Here is a 17,584-nt window from a genome sequence, read left to right as displayed (position 1 = left end):
CATGCTAGGTAAGCACTCCATCAGTGAGCCACATCCACCCTCTCTTGACTTTTTAAAACATGAGGCACGGTCTCACTAAGGTACCCAGACTGGCCTTGAACTCACTCTACCTCAGCCTCTGGAACAGCTGGAATTAGAAGCCTGTACCATCAGGGTTGTCATTAGAAAAACCCTGTTATTTATTTTTTGTGATTGACATCATTATTGCTGTTGTCGGTGTTATTGTGTGTGGATTCTATGTGGGCACCAGTATGTCATGGCATATGTGTGCAGGTCAGAGGACAATTCTGCGAAGTCTGTGGTTATGGGTTCCAGGTTGTCAGCGTTTCTTTAAACGTTTCTTTTTTAAATTTTACATTTTAAATTTTTTTAAAAAAATATTTATTTTATGTATGAGTACACTGTTGCTGTCTTCAGACACACCAGAAGAGGGCATCAGATCCCATCACAGATGGTTGTGAGCCACCATGTGGTTGCTGGGAATTGAACTCGGGACCTCCGGAAGAGCAATGAGGGAAGAGCCATTTAACCCTGGCTGGTCTGAAACTCTCAATCCTCCTGGCGTTGGGGTTACAAGCATGGGCCACTGAGTACAGTAGGAACGGCCTTTTCTGTACAAAGTCACTGCATAAATGCATTTATGGGACTTGTGGGGGTGGGGTGGGGCAGAAGAATGGAAGTGAGGTCAGGGAAGGAAGGCATCATGGCTTGCTGCCTAAAGTTTGGGAACGATAACTCCAGTTTTATTAGACGCTTTTGGCACAGAACACAGGCTAGTTGATAAGTCAATTCCTACTTCCCCTTTCAGCGGTTTAAAGGCTCTGCTATACTGCCAGGCCTCCGTGTGTGCACATCAGCGAGATGTGTGACTTCAGCCAAAGAGTGGACAACAGGGCCTGTGGTATCTTTCACCGAGGACACCATCCTCCCAAGCTTGTCTCAAGTCAGGACCATTCCATGTATGTGAACTTTCTGGCCCCCTGCACTTCTTCCTTACCTCTACTGTCAAAGACTGTAACTAAATCCCCATGAAGCTTCCCAAGGAGGAAGGCCCTAACTGTCAGCCCATGGCTGGAGACAAAAGCTACTGAAGAGGTCATTCCAGAGGCGTGGCCCAAAGGACAACTCAGTAAAGGTTCAGGGACACAGAGTGACCACTGGAGTACCATGCGGTGCCTTGTAAATGAAGAACACAGAAGAGATCATGGGTCACAGTCACGGTCACAGAAACGGGAGTCACGAGGCATCAGATCAATACATTTACCCATAGAAGATCAAAATTTCTTTGTGGCAAAAATGATTATGAGCAAGGTCAAAAGACACAGTAAGGGTAATTCTTTAGCATTAAAAATTTTTATTTACACGTGGTGTTTGTGCATGTGTGCGTGCGTGCATGCTTTTGTGTGTATGTGTGTGTGTGTGTGTGTGTGTGTGTGTGTGTATGAACATATAGAAAACAAGTGTGAGTCCTGGGGAATCAGACTCAGGTCATCAGCCTTGGCCACAAGCACACACCAAGCTTGCTCTCTTTGTCTCTGTCTCTGTCTCTCTCTCTCAGGCCAAGCACCACCTCTCGAACATTTTAAAAAAGATTAGACAAGACAAGACCTACTCAGGCAGTGTGGAAGCAGGGTATGCAGTCAATGAGAAACTGTTCATATTCATTGATCAGTAATGCCGGCCAGAGCAATAAAGCAACAGCATCGTTACTTTTGGAGTAGCAAAGGTTTTAAAAGCCTCTGGGAACTATTTTCGGCAAGGGATTGGGGTCATTTCAGAGGCTGTTTCTGGGAGCATTAACTAACAGTATTTGGAGGGCAATCTGATAACTAACAATGCAGAGTATGCTGTTGGACACAGTGTTTCCAGTTAGGACCAGATCGCAGAGGTCCGTGTACACACAGGCACACTTATGACAAAAGCTCATGAACACACACTGACGGTGGCCAAGTGAATGCCAGGCAATATGAGGTGAAGTGTGTTTGCTGGTATGTGGAAGGATGTTCGAGGTGCGTGTGACCCAGCGGGCTGCTTGCAGAACAGAGGGCGCAACGATACCTCGTGTGTACGGACATGTATGTGTTTCTCTGGAAACTTTCTGAGAGGGATGTAACAGCATTTACGATGGTCACAGTAGGATCGTGGGGGCTGCTGGGAGGATTTTCCCCCTTTTGTGTTAATTTTTCAGCATTTAAAATTTAACAGGGTTGGGGATTTAGCTCAGTGGTAGAGCGCTTGCCTAGCAAGCGCAAGGCCCTGGGTTTGGTCCCCAGCTCCGAAAAAAAGAAAAAAAAAATTAACGACTGGCTTGAATTATTGTTGAATAAAAGTTCAAAGTCTGAAATGTTTGCACATGAGAAACCAGCATGTAAATGAGAGAAACAGGGGTGAGGCCAGAGCTGGGCAGGGAGGAGGGACGGGAGAACAAGTCTGTGCCAGCAGTCGTCTGTGCCCCCCCACCCCCTCCCAGCCTCAGACTCCTCTTGCACTTTCTGTCTGGAGAAGTCATTCTGGAGGCCGGGGAGGTCTAGAGGCTCTGTACCTGACTAGCTAGGCATCTAGTCCTCTGACACAGCGACCCTGGTGTCAGTATTACCCAGCACCCTCTCTGCTCCAGGAAGAACGGGACAATCTACCTAAGTGACCTGGGGCCTTGGGAAGTCAGTACAGATTTTACCAGGGAAGCCAGGATCTACATCTCAGGTCTGAATTGAGCCCAGATGACCTTGTTCTCAGCCTTGTATGCTGAGCAGGCAATGCAAGTGAGACAGCCCATTGGTAGGACGGTTTTCCTTCCTTATCATTTAAAGGTGCAAGTTGGGGCTGGGGATGTAGCTCAGTGGTAGAATGCTTTTTAACCCACACAGGTTAATTCCGTGTGTGTGTGTGTTTGTGGGGGTAGGGAAGCATCAACACAAAGACACAAAGTAACTTCAGCCTTTTTGGAAACCAGTCCCGAGAGTCAGCCACGTGACCCTCCGCCTGCCGTAGGTGTAGTAGTTGTAAGAACCTGCAGTTTATTGATCTGATGCTGAGATAAATTATACAAGGAGCCTCCTTGTCCCTGGTTTACTTTATGCGGGATTTCTGCATCTTTGAGGAAAGGGCCAGTGTCCTCAGCTGGGTCTGCAGGGGTCATGGATGCTGTAAAAGCACCCAGCTTTACAGACGGCCATTGGTCACCTGGGGGAGTCAGTGACACTGAATGGGAGGGGCAATAGATGCTGCCCTCTATTTACTACAGACACTTATGTGAGAGAAATGTACGAGACTACCTTTATGGAGGTCAGATGAAGCTCCCTGCTATCAGCCTGCAGGGTGTCACAATCAAACACTGGTTAACATGCTGAATTGCCAGAGCAGTCTTTCCCCAAAGGAACCCACCCCTCACAGGCATGGCCAATAGAGAATCAAAGGTCCCGAGGAAGAGAAAATGAGTGGCCTTTTTAGGCCACCTGCAAACGACACATGCTATCAAAAGCCTTCAAGGTAGGGCAGTTGCATTTCCTGATGGCCCCAGAAAACTTGTCAAAGATACACAAACAGATCGGAGTCCCATAATCCGAATCAGATGATCTTCATAGACCAGGAGGCCAATTCACAGACTGTTTTAGAGGCTGGACCCTTCCCTGAGGACACAGGGTTGTGCCTGGCTGTCCTCAGGGGAATTGTTTGCTACATGATCTGAGGATGGAGGTGCGGCTAGCTGAGGTGAGGAAGTGGGAGATATGAGAGCAAATGGCTCCAGCGGAGACCTGGGGACAGAGGTACAACTTCTCCTTGGAATGTAAGGTTTTAAAACTTAAGTGATGGTTCCTCTCAGTCCAGGGCTGCATAGTGGAGCTGGGCAGTGCAGTAGGGGGTGGGGATGGGCTCCAAGACCTCAGTTTACTGAAACTGGGGGGATACCAGGGGGAAGTGGGTGGACACCGCTGCTGTCTGTTCTCCCATGAACAGAAGTCCTCCAAACTAGCTCAAACTAGCTTCGTTTCTTTGCTTTTTTTTTTTCCCTTAAAGCAGAATATGGTTGTTTGTACCCCACGATAAAACCCAACAGAAACAAGAACGTTAGAAAACTTTTCCCCACGAGTGGGCCCCTGAGTAGCCAAATGTCTTAAGAGAACTGGATAAAGATACATACACTTGGTACGGGAATGACCTGCCTCTGGTCACCCTGAGGAGAAAGAAAAGAAAAGAAAATCACTGTCAGGTTGGAAGAGAAAGGAATTACATTCTCAAAACAAAACAAAACCAAAAACCAAAAACCAAAACCAAAACCAAACCAAACCAAAAACCCCAAACAAACAAAAACAAAAAACAAACAAAAAAACACAAACAACCAAAACAAAACTTCCAAGCTCTCTAGAGCACAAACACAGCAGTGACCTTCCCACCCTGGCACCCTGGTGGTCTCCTGTGAGCTGAGGGACAGATTTCAGGGCTCAAGCTCTTGTTACCTCCGGATCCCTCCCCGACTTGGAGGCTGGGCTTGAGGCCCACAGCCTGTTTATTTATCTGCCCTGCTCCCAGGAATCTGACTCTAACTTAAAAACAAGAACAAACACTCATATTTTGATCCCCACTCCTCTGATAGCCAGTTTGTTTCTTATTTTTAAGCATTTACCTCCCCATCCCCAAAAGACAACATCACTTTAACACCGAATGGGCAAGGGAGACCTCAGGTCTACGAGACCTCTCCAGGTCCGATGTGAGGTGGAGGAGAGCACTTGAAAGAGGGGACAGGGAAAGGCACACGAAGTTCCCTCTCCGGTCACAGTTGTAGCTCTCCCCTTTAAGGGAAATGGAAACGAAGGGAAGGGCGTTAAGAATATTCACGCCCCGAAGAAGGGCCTTGACTAGCTTCTGTCCAGAACACCAGACATTTCGAGCCTGGCTGGCAGAAACAGTTTATTATACCATTGATAAATGTTAGTGCAGGGAAAAAAATAGTTTATTTTCTTGCATTTTTTTTCTTCTTCATATGGCCTGGTTGGGAGATGCACTCTTTAATCGCTGACTAGAGGATTTGTGAAAAGACGTGTCTCCATGGTTACCAAGGTGTGAGGTCACCAGTGACATGGTCTCCTGCGAAGGCCAAACCTGATGGCAAAGGCAGGTGGCACCTCTGGCTAGCTCAGCTGAGACCTGTATGGTCGCCTCCTGATTATCTCTGGCCTCTTGACATAACCTCCGAGGTGTAACTACAATTCCTCTTTCTCTGAAGACAACTCTGATGACTCCTTCCTTTGCCAGGAGGAGGCCCCAAAGGGGGCCTCTCTCTATGATTCTAAGCAGGCTCTATCCAAGGAAAAGCTCTCCCACACAACAGTACACACTAATCAAACTTGGTGTTCCAGAAGCTTCTAAATAGTACCATCCTCAACATTTGGACTCAGGAGCAGATCACTGCTGTCAGTGTGGGAGATACAACCAGACACTGGTAAATGCTGGGCCTCTTCAGAGTGGTGGCGCTGAGCCAGACGGGCCAGACGGGCCAGGTGAGGATGCTCTAACTGGCTCAAGAGCATCTCTGGTCTGTCTCACCAGGATGGCTCCTGGGAGCAGGGACAGATCTCTAGGCCCTGGAAGGCTCTGGAGGCAAAGACAGGTAGGAAGCCCTGCTCCAGCCAGAGATCACAGAGGCCCAGTCAGCCTCAAAAGCACCTGTCAGGAGGCGAGCATGTGTGTGGAGAGACCAAAGGAGCACTGCAATGAAAACAAAGTGTGCCGAGTCTCAGGTATGTGGGAATGAGACCTACATGTGTGTGTGTGCATAAACACACTCTCCAGTGTGAGAGATTATGTGTGTGTATGAGATGTGTATGTGTGCATGCACATGTGTATGGGGTGTGTGTGAGGGCATGTGCACGTGTGTACTACGAAGAGTATGTGTGTGGGGTTGGGATATGTGCATTTATGTATGTAGGGTGTGTGTATACAGGGTGTGTATGTGTGTAGGGTGTGTGTGTATTGTGTGTATGTGTGTAGGTTGTGTGTCTATGGGGTGTGTGTATACGGTGTGTATATGTGTGTATTTCGAGTGTGTGTGTGTGCTATTGCATAAAGGGTATGTGTGTATATGTATGTGGGTATTTATGTTTCTGACAATCTCTTTTAGGATGCCTTACTCTTAGGGGTCCACCATGGTCACCACCATTGAAGTCTTCCGGGATGGACTCCTCAGTCTCTAGATGTTGCTGGCCTATAGGTCCAGTGTACAGCTGAGATGGCCCCAGTGACTGTCAGCTTAAACCACTGCTGCAGAAGCAGGTTAAAAAAAGGCTCTGAACCTCCATTTCTCCAGGGTGAAGTAAATGCTGGGGGTGGATGGTGTCTCAGCAGTGACCTTTCCCGTTCTGTCCACGGCCTTGCCCTTCCACCTTCTCTACGGTGCTGATCAGGAGAGGCAGGAAGTCCTGGAGACTCCAGTAGAGTCAGGTCTGGAATCTACCAGGCTTAGCCCTGTGTTCTGTGGGTGCTGGAGGGATTCAGGGTCCTCTGGGAGTCAGTCTTCCCTGTCCACACTGTCCCACAGACCACGCATTTGTTATGCAGACAGCATCTCGATATAGATTTAACTAAGATAAGGCAGCTGAATTCTTTAAAAGAAACAATGTATCTTTTTATTTTACGTGTATGGTGTTTTGGGTGCTCACAGGGACCAGGAGGGGTGCCAGATCTTGTTACTGGAGTTACAGAGGGTTTTGAGCTGCCACTTGAGTGCTGGGAATCCAAGTCTAGGCCTCTGGAAAAGCAGCCGAATTTCTGAGCTCCACAGAACTGAATTATTTAAAAAGCCATTTTGGCAAGTGTTGAGTAGAGGCAGCCCATGAATGAACAGGAATTCTGAGTGAGCCTAATGCTGGCTCCCAAAGGAATGCCTTAAAAGGTGTTTATCTCCATAGCAACCGAGGACGCCCCGCTCCCTTCACTAAGGGCTCTTTCCCACATTGATGTATTTCTATTACATCTGATAATTGATTTGTTTATTTTGTAGGCGCCTGTGGGACTGTGCTACCCTGCACGTGTGGAGGTCAGAGGACAACTTGCAGGAGTTGGTTCTCTCCTTCCACAATGTGGGTCCCAAGGATGGACCTCAGGTTGTGGGGTTTGGCAGCCAAGGCTTTTTCCTGCTCAGGTCCCCGCCCACAGCCATAGCTTTTAAGCAGGGAGGAAAGAGAAGTGTATGGAGAGAGCTGCTTGGAACGGAGACCAGGACACGAACCACAGTGGGCTCTCATCTTAATGATCGCTTGCTGTACACACCAAGGACTGGCATCTGCCAGGCAAGCTGTCTGTCAGGGGGAGTTCCTCCTCAAGTGTTCTCCATTCTTTATATTTTTTTCCTTCCACACGAATGCCTATCCTGAAGCACACGGGAGCGAGCAGACCAGAATCTTTCAAGTGGACTGGAACCCATTTCTATACTCTTCTGGGTATCTATGTAAACAGTGATGTCATCTGCAAGCAAGGCTAAATTTATAACTTTTCCATATTCATAACAACGTTCACTTTCCAGCTGTATCCCACCAGCCAGAACCTACCAGTGAAATCGCCTGTGCCGTCTGCTGTTCATTTTCGGAAGACAAAATAGCATTTTCATCTTGATTTTACCCAAGCTTTCTTGTCCTAGCTGGCCACATTTTTTTGTCATCCGGAAGGATGGCTGGGCTGTTACATGCTTCGGGTTTGGACCCCCTTTTCACTGTGAATGTCTTTCCTGTGTTTAATGCTTTTAAAGTTGATTCCTTTTTATTTGTGTGCTTGGGTGTGGAGTGCATGTGGGTGCCCATGGAGGTCAGATGAGTGCGTGAGATCCCCTAGAGGGGCGGTGACAGATGTCTGTGAGCAGCCTCACAGAGATGCTGGGAGATGCTCTCACACCCTCTGCAAGACCAGCAAGTGCTCCTTCACTTACCGAGCCAGCTCTCCAGCTCCTAACATATCTGAACGAATTCTGCGTGGTCTGATACTGACACTGCCTTATCAGGAGGACTTCTCAGTCTGTCTTTGTACACTGCACCAGCCTCCATTCTCTCCCTTCCTTTCTCATCGGTGTTTTAATGTTGTTATGGAAACAAGTAACTTCTTACTGTAACAGGCATTAGCCTGTCTTTACCCCACCCTCCCAGCTTCTCTTTTGGTACCTAGCATGGTCGCCTTTGAAGTTAGGGATAGCCGCCTATCTGGCTTCAGCCACTAGGGTCAAAATGCATTTTGCTTCTGAGTCAGAACCTTCAGGGGACCGTGACAGTCAAGGAAGGCAAGATGCTGGGCCATCATCCCCGAGGTCCACAATTGTGAGGAGTTGGTCTGTCACTCCAGGCAGCTCATAGGTAGCTACTGAGTCCGTGAGATGTGGATAGCCCAAATTAAGATATGAGCCAAGTATAAGATACACATGTTAGTACTTGAACTGGTAAGATAAAAAAAGAAATTGTCTCAGTAATATTAGCCTATTAATCCTGTGTTTGAATACCTTGGATATATTGGGGTAAGTAAAATATCGTTAAAATTAATTTCATTTGTTTAAAAACATCTTCTTCAACTTTGTCTAGAATGACTTAAATTAGATTTGCAGCTTGCTGTGTCTCCACGCTCCGCTAGCCTATGATAAGTAAAGGATGAGGGGAAAATAATCTTTTTAATAACTCTTCCAACTACTCTTAAAAAAATTAACTATAAATTAAAAATTTTATGTGTGTTGAGTTGTTCTGTGTGCACGTATGTTTGTGAACCATATGTGTGCAGAGTCTGTAGATGCCAGGAGACGGCACTGGACCCTCGGAAACTGGACGGCATTACAGACGGGTGTGAGCCGGCACGGGGGTGCTAGGAACTGAACTGGATCCTCTACATGAACTCTTAACCCCTCGCCCATCTCTCCAGCCCCCTTAAGTTAACTTTTATCTACTCTGCATGGATATGCGTGTGAGGGCGTGAACGCCTACATGCCTTTGCTTGTAAGTGCATGGAAGTCAGAGGACAACTTGCAGGAGGCAGATCCCTCCTTCTGCCACATAGAATAGGACTTAGGTCATCGAGCTTAGCAGCAAACACCTTTATCCTCTGAGCCATCGTGCTGGCCCACCTTGTATTGTTTTAGGCCTCTTAGGTTTTGAGGGTGTCACTGAAGCACCATGGTGACCAGCCCACCTACTCACTGGTCATTCTCTATTTTGGCTGAATTTCCCTGCCTGTTCTCTTTGCTGTCATTGGGCAGCCCTGTGACGGAATCCTGATTTCCCGTGAAAGCAGTGACACTTGAGGCTGGTACCACCCTTCTCACTCCCCCTCCCGTGGACATAGATCCATGTCTGGAGTGTGGCACTTAGAACACATAACAGCTATGAGGGGGCAGGCATGGAAACCAGGGACAGCGGAGCACAAAGATGTCCAAAGGGAAGTGTGCACGGTCCGGGTCTCTCCTGCATTGCCAGATCTAACCTGCCTGACACAGCCTTCAGTCAGCGAGAAAATGGTCAGTTTTTTTTTTTTTTTTCTTTTCTATTTTTCGGAGCTGGGGACCGAACCCAGGGCCTTGCGCTTGGTAGGCAAGCGCTCTACCACTGAGCTAAATCCCCAACCCCGAAAATGGTCAGTTTAAGCGACCGGCTGTCAGTTTTCCTTTACTTCTTGCCCACATCATTCCCGTATCTAATGGCAGGTATATTATTGACGATGGCCTCTGGCTGAATCCACCAAAGCATCCGATGTAGTCTCGGTCACCTGTCTGCCGATCCTGGTTCACTCAGCCTGGTTTTGTGCTTCCTCTAAGCTACGCTTCTGTTTATCCTCAGCAGCCATGGAGCAATCACAGCCCGAACTCGACATTCATGCTTAAAAAGCATCTCCCAGCCCAGGGCTAGGAGATGACACACACACTTTCCGCTCAGTAGTGCACGTTCCTTCCGGTAACCTGCGCACATGACCCGTGTGGTCTTCTGTCCCTTATTGTTGCTGACAAGAAGGCTGCCGTTAACACGACTGCTTTCTCTGGAAACAAACTGTGTCCTGGTGGCTTGTAAAGCGTGTTACTTCAACACCGAGAGCTTCGTCACCGTGTCTGTGGCTCGATCTGCTTCTGCCTCCCCTGATCCTGATCCTTTGGGGGTGGGAATGGGGCGGGGGCAATGAGCTTTTCAATGGAAAGCACAATCTGTCTCTGTCAGCTCGAGAAAACAAACGGGGCTGGAGAGATGGCTCAGTGGTTAAGAGCACTGACTGCTCTTCCAGAGGTCCTGAGTTCAAATCCCAGCAACCACATGGTGGCTTGCAACCATCTGTAACGGGATCATGGATGCACTCTTCTGGTGTGTCTGAAGAGAGTGACGGCATACTCACATACATTAAAAACAAAATTAAAAAGCAAACCAAAGAAACAAAAACAAACACAAACCAAACCTAAAAAAAGCTACCTCTATTTTTTCCTTCTGGTGCTCCTGTCTGCCAGTAGGTCTCCTACAAGGCTCCTCTCCCTACCACGTGATTTCTGTCTTTGTGCCCCTGGTCTGAGTTCTTCTGCTGCTTTTCCAGACCTTGCTTTCAGTTCTCACAAGTGGCTGTTCTCTCCTTCTCCCTGGTGTTCTGATGGTTTATATTTAGTACTGCAAGAGTTGAGTCCTACAAGTCTCTCCTGCCCCAGAATGGCTGCACTGAGCTGTCTGCGGAGGCCGGCAGTCCTGAGTGTCCCGGACGCCGGCTTCTGTCTGTCCCACTGTTTCCCCCAGAAGGAGTCTCAGGTGCCAGCTTTTCAACATGGACCTTTCAGCTGAGGCTACAGTCTTCTTTGCTTGTGTAAGGCTGTGTGTTCTGACCACGGCTGGTCGCTCTGTCCATTAGGATCTGTGGGGAAGGAGAAACCCTGAGAAGCCCAGAGGAGCCCGGCTTCCATGGATCAGCAGAGGCGAGGGAAGTGCCATGTTATCCGATGCTAGGGTACAGGGAATAAAGCCACTCAGTTTGCCAGCGCAGCTCCTCCTCCAGGGTCCGCCACAGCACTGGGAGGTTTAAGTCCTTCCCCAGGGTGTCCACCAGCCTGTCCTGGTGCTGACATTTCAGCCTGGCTTAGGACTCTACAGAAGACAAGTGCCTGCCTTGTCTGGTTCCGGTCTTGCTAGCCGTTCCTGTGGTGTATGGCAGGCTGGCTGGCCCACAGGCTTGTGCTGACAGCCCTGCTCCCAGCAGTCATCTCCCCGGCTCAGCTCGTAGATGCTGCAGCAACACTCTCATGTGGGTCGGAGCTCTGAACCCAGGCTGTCAGGCTTGTGCACAAGGGCTGTGTATGCTGAGCCTTTTCCCCAGCTCTACTGTAAGTCCTTCTTTATGCTAATAATCGTGACACGCCATTCTTGGGGATACGTCATTTTTTTTTAAAAACCAAGACACAGCATGTGATTGTATGGCCATGATGTAGCTCTTTTAACCAACTAGCTTTTTTTTTTAATTTTCATTTTTAGTCTCTTTCTTGAAATCATTATGTGTCTGAACATGTATGTCCCTTGCCTTCCAGAAGGTTCATTCAATCTTTGTACAATCACAATGACATTTTTTCCCCTGTGAAACAGAAATGCCCTTACCAGCAGCAGGCGTACTCTAAGATTTTAATTCCATGTTGCCAAACGTCCCCTCGGGAATGTAAAACCAGTTAGCATCCCCTTTATACTACTCGGCGCTACGCTGAAGCCTCCACTCCCACTCCAAACCTGTATCACTCATAAGAACCTCGTAGACAGGAAAAGGATTGTTTTAGTTTGCCCATTTGGGCACATCAAATATTTTTCCTATTTTCTGAGCCATATATCAAAACAATCAGATGTCTCGATACATCATCCCGCACTTGACTCGTTGTATATTTTTCTTATTTAAATGTTTAGTGTGTGTGTGCATGTATGAGAGTCAGAAGAGAGCATCAGATCCGCTGGACTAGAGCCGCAGGCTGCCGTGAACTGACACGGGTGCTGGGAACCACACCCTAGGCCTGTGTTAGGGCGGCAAGTGCTGGTGACCGCTGAGGCGCTGAGCGTTTCCCCAGCCCTGCGGCTCTGCCTCTCGTTATCTGTTTACATTGTTTGCTTATGTGATTTGGAAGGTAAAACTCTATGACTGGCCACCTGCAGTCTTTAACCATGATCCTGGTGGATAACACCTCCCCCCCATCTTTCTCAATGCCTTTCCCCCTGCCCCCCAGAATCCGAGTTTGATGGAGATTAATGTAGCCTGGTTTCCTTGCCTGTCCCTGAGTGCTGTCTCTTTGTTTATCCTTATATTCTTAAATGTTCTGAGTCATTTTCTTTCAGATGTGTCTGTCAGACAGCCTGTGGGTGGTTTTGGGTTTTGACCTATTAAGACGATCTAACACACACACACACACACACACACACACACACACACACACACACACCACAACAAACACTCTACGCCGAGCTGTGTCCCCAGACCTTCCACCTCGCTGTTGATAAACACATATTGTTGTCACTCAAGGGAGTTAGAGTCAGTTATACTCACTGCGTGGTCTGCTCTCTCTCTATCTTATTTTGCCTGTTTCTATGTCTACTACTGGTTCTTTTTAAAAATTACATTTATTTATTTTGTGTGTGTGTGTGTGTATGTGTGCATGTATGTATTATGTGTGCATGCATGCATGCATATATGTATGCATGTACGGATGTGTGTGTGTATGTATGTATGTGTGTGTGCAAGTCACAGTGTGCGTAAAGAGCTCAGGGATACTTTGTGGGAATCAATTCTCTCCTTCTACCATGTGGATTCTGGGGTTTGAATTCAGGTCATCAGGCTTGGCAGCAAGCCCCTTTACCAGCTGAGCCAACTCGCTGGTCTTAAACGTCCATCATGCATGCTCTTTAGGTGCTATCTGGGGAGACCGGAAATACTTATTACCTAAAAAGATTGCACCCAAGTCTTTTTTTTTTTTTTTTTTTTTTTTGGTTCTTTTTTTCAGAGCTGGGGACCGAACCCAGGGCCTTGCGCTTCCTAGGCAAGCGCTCTACCACTGAGCTAAATCCCCAACCCCACACCCAAGTCTTAAATATGGCTGCACATGCATTTCACACACTCTTGCGGGGGGGGGGGGGGATTTGTCAAGGTGGGGCATAGAGACGACCGCAGTTTTAGATTGTAGTTCTCCGTGGGCACTGACCTTCTGAAGCCCACCGTTCTCCTCCACCAGTGGCGGAAGCACACTGGGGCTGCTGGGTGGAGGGGGTTCCACATTGTAGTCTCGGAAGCAGCAGAAGAAAGAGCTAAGGATACTCCGACCCCTCTGCTTCTTTAGGCTGATGTTGCGCTGGGAAGCTGCGGAGAGAAACAGCACTCCGTGAAGACATGGCAACCGTTGAGCACTCCGTGAAGACATGGCAACGTTGAGTACGTTGAGTACGGCAGTGTACTGCTGCCTCCTGGAGCCCACTCCCACAGGCTGTTCAAATCCTGTTGACGGGGCTGGGGATTTAGCTCAGTGGCAGAGCGCTTACCTAGGAAGCGCAAGGCCCTGGGTTCGGTCCCCAGCTCCGAAAAAAAAGAACCAAAAAAAAAAAAAAAAAATCCTGTTGACTTCAATGGGGCCGCTCCTTAACTGCACAGTCCTCAGGGTCCTCGTCACCTGAGTGCTACCAAGTGCAGCATCCCTGTCACGCATGAAGCACTACTCCCAAACCAATGTCTCTTTGTGAACAAACTAGGCCTGGGCCTCTCTTGGAAGCATCCTCCCCTGGGGCAGCAAGCAAGAGCCGCTTTGAAACTCGGTTCTTGTACACTTGCTGTGCACTGTGGAGACCGTAGGCTTCATGAGTTAAAGACAGAAACATTTAGGAGCACATAGGAATCCCCTTCTTAAAGACAGTTGTTTGTCAAGAGGGGGGCCTGGGTCCCCCAAGACCAAGCTGAGGAGTCCATATAGAGATATCAGGAGATGGGATGCGGAGAACATGTGCTTTGAAGGTTCAGGGAACAGTCTCTCCATCCAGAGCAACTCAGTGCTCTGGCCCGTCCTGGCTGGAGGAACCAGGGGAGGGGTGGGTCTTTCTGTTTATTTATGCTCAGGACAAGCTGCCACAAGTCAGAAATAAAAGGTAAAACCTGGCCCAGATGAAAACACACCTCAGGGCAGAAGGCAGATTCCAGCAGGGGCCAGAGCTTTTTCCTGGGAATGTGGCTGGGGCAGTTCTACCTCATACCAGGACTGGGTGGGTCTGCAGGGCTCCTAGCTGAAGCCACAGGGAAGGGACCATGCTGAGGGTTAGTGGGGAAACAGACACTGTGGGAAATGGTTTAAATGCGGAGCAACTGTGAGGACACGTCTCTCTTCAGTCTCTCCTCACGGGCCATCTGGCATCATGTACTGTGTGAACTTGAGAGGTTCAGCACCTTCCCTCCCAAGTGATCACAAGACCTTAGGAAGAGTGTCCGGGTACCAGCAAAACCAAGTGCATTCGGATAGAAGGCTCGCAGACCGTGATTTCTGTGCACACATGCGCTCTGATGTGGTTGGTCTGTGGTCTCACTAGCACAGACTTACGATTCTCACTCATTGAAGATGATCCTTAGGGGTTGGGGAGTAGCTCGGCGTTTAAGCTTTCATTACACAATAATGAGGAGCAGAGTGCAGAGTCAAACGCCCAAGTAACAAGCCCAGTGTTCTGCACACACCCGTAACCCGGCTCTGAGGGCAGGAGACAGGGGATGACAGGAGTTCACTGTTTTCTGGACTGACAGACAACTCAAGCCCTAGGTTCAGAGAGACCACGCCTCAAAGCAATAAGCAGAGGCTGACGGGGGAGAAACCTGATGTGCTCTTTTGACCTCTGTGTTCCTGTACACCACACACACACACACACACACACACACACACACACACACACACACACATTCACACACATACATGCATACACACACATGCACACACATATGCACACATACACCATACATATATACACTAACTACACATACACACATATACACACCACACAGACACAGACACCATACACACACACACACACACAGACACACACACACACAGACACTATATGCATACACACCACATACACACCATACACTCACATGCACATACATATGCACACATACACCACACATATATACAATATATACACATACCACATACATACATATACACACCACACAGACACATAGACACCATACACACACACACAGACACACACACACAGACACCATACGCATACACACCACATACACATACACACCATACACAGAGACACACACACACCACACACACACACAGACACATACACATCACAAAGATACACATATACCACACCCACACCACACAGACACACCATACACACATACACATACCCACACCACATACATATACCACACACACACACACACACACACACACACACACACACACCCCTTAAGAAAAGGATGAACTTTAGAATCACAAATCCTGGGCAGACTGGTTTTTCTATCTTCTTCACCAGTCCTTGAGTGTATGTCACAGAACCCTAGTGTTTTCATCTCACAAATGTGGGGTTGAGGTTAGACCGTTGGGCCACGCGGTAGGTGGTTTCCCATCTGGCCGTGAGTGGAGAGGAAAGAGAATGGCTGCCGTCAAGGTCACTGAGGGCCGAGACCGACCTTCTCTAGAGACCACGACATCACAAACCACCTCGCATGGGCTCCTTGGACTCCCAGAAGATGTGGGGGTCACTGCCTCCCTCTTTGCTGAGAGGGAGCACCTAGTACTGACTGGTGTCAGGAGTGGAGCCCGAGTGGGCCTGTTTCCAAATGGGTGATTTCCCAAGTGCCCCGCTGGAGGCAAATCTTGAGACTGTTGAGGTCTGATTAAGAAGCCAGGAGCTTGCCAAGCGGAGAGGAAGGCACTGTAATAAACTTGTATTTAATGCAAGTGATTGATTAGAGTGTCTTACTGTTACTCTGGGAGTTTAAATGTTTATGGAAAGCTTAACTCTGGGCAGGAAACAAACAAACAAAACCATTTTGACAACATGCTGGTTTCCGGCCTACGGCCTATTTCTCTGACACCATTTGCTTGCCTCTTGGAGTCAGTGAGCAGCCTGAGAGGTAGTGCCTCCCAGTGGGCTGTTTTCATTCACCTCTGGCTGGTAGAACTCTTCCTCGGCACTAATTAACAAACTGCTCACATAATCAATCGATCGATTGATCGATAAATCGATCAATTAATCAATATACCTGAAGCTTGGAACCAGTAAGTCACTTGTAATGTCTACCACTGGATCGCTCCCTGTCAGTAGAATTAATGTGAACAGCCGGGAGCTGACAGCAGTGGACCTGCTTCCTGTCTCCCTTCTCGGCGTAGGGAGAAGCTGCTTTTGTGGGCTCCCCTTGTGTTAACTAAGGGAAGCTCTGGGCCCTTCTAATTTCCCAAGCACCCCATGGCTGGTGGGCCATTCTCAACATCAGGGTAGACAGGGAACAGAAATATTTCCTTAGGACCGGTGTTTGACTGAGTGGCTGGAGCCCTGGTCCAGACCTCAATCCCACATTTCAGTCCTGTGGGATGGACATCTCTGGCTGTCTCCTAGGTCCTTCCCCTGTGACATGGCTACATGGAGGTCATGGTCTTCCCTCTTGGTCCAGGGGAAGCACCAATCTCCAGTCTAACCCTCATCCTGTTCTCTCTCATTAAGCCGTCTGAACCTTAAGTCGCTCTTAAACCCGTCTTCAGCTCCCTGTTCCTCTCCTGCCCTCACCATTTTGTCCCTGCACCACTGCGCGGTGTCTGGACTTGCTCTGCCACAGACCTTACCCTGTTGTAACTTCTCCCCGTGACCCAGACGGCAGCTAAGCCGACCAAATGATCAGACCACGGGCTGAGGGGCAAGGCTTGCAGGGGTGTCGAGGACGGCTCAGCCAGAAGCAGTGTGGGGCCTGGGCAAGCTCTAAGGCCATTAGAAATAGCCACAACTCGTAAGTTTGCTGTGAGAATTAAAATGTTTTATATCAGGTGTTTAGGCTAGAGTCTAGTAATGGCAAGCAGTCAATAAACACTAGCTCTTGAATTATTACTAGTCTTTCTTTTCTTGAAAAAAATGTCTTTTAGGGGGCTGGAGAGGTGGTTCAGCAATCCAAGGTAATAAAGAATTAAGCTTGCTTCCTGGTACCCATGTGGGAGGCCCATAACCTCTCCAGGGGATCCAGCACCTTCTTCTGACCTCTGTGGGCACTGCGTACACACACATATAAATAATTAAAAATAAAATAAACCTTTAAAATAATTTCATTTAGGAGTCACTTTCCTCTTTTTTCTTGTTCATTATTCAAAACGTATTATTTATTTGTGTGTGTGTGTGTGTGTGTGTGTGTGTGTGTGTGTGTGTGTGAGAGAGAGAGAGAGAGAGAGAGAGAGAGAGAGAGAGAGAGAGAGAGAGGGGTATTGTGGGAGTCAGTTCTTTCAACCATGTAGGTCCTGGGGTTTGAACTCAGGTCGCCAGGTTCTGCAGCTTTATCTACTGAGCCATCTCATCGGCCTTTACTGACAACGTTTGCTTGGTAGAAAAGAAATGATTCTGCTGGTAAGTTCTGGATCAAGGCTGGGTATTAC

General features: G+C 48.2%; 1 protein-coding gene and 1 non-coding gene across 4 annotated transcripts in view; both read right to left on the bottom strand.

Annotated features, from left to right (window-relative positions):
• Ctdspl (CTD small phosphatase like) overlaps positions 1-17,584 on the bottom strand; it is a 124,522-nt gene that overhangs the window by 19,683 nt on the left and 87,255 nt on the right. Inside the window, exons 2-3 of one of the 3 annotated variants that reach the window (NM_001395740.1) lie at positions 13,160-13,314; positions 4,142-4,174 (exon numbers count right to left, since the gene is read on the bottom strand). In NM_001395740.1, coding sequence (NP_001382669.1) covers positions 4,142-4,174; positions 13,160-13,314 — 188 coding nt within the window. Of the gene's footprint in view, positions 1-4,141; positions 4,175-13,159; positions 13,320-17,584 lie in introns of those variants that run through there. The other 2 variants (NM_001106865.1, XM_039081298.2) reach the window with 2 other exon arrangements.
• Trnag-acc3 (transfer RNA glycine (anticodon ACC) 3) lies at positions 9,513-9,593 on the bottom strand. Its single transcript has one exon. It is a non-coding gene; the product is annotated as a tRNA-Gly (tRNA).

Source organism: Rattus norvegicus, chromosome 8 (genome assembly GCF_036323735.1).
Source record: "Rattus norvegicus strain BN/NHsdMcwi chromosome 8, GRCr8, whole genome shotgun sequence".
NCBI classification, from domain to species: Eukaryota; Metazoa; Chordata; class Mammalia; order Rodentia; family Muridae; genus Rattus; species Rattus norvegicus.
The sequence above is the reverse complement of the archived record's forward strand: the minus strand, read 5'-3'. Positions and strand labels throughout refer to the sequence as shown.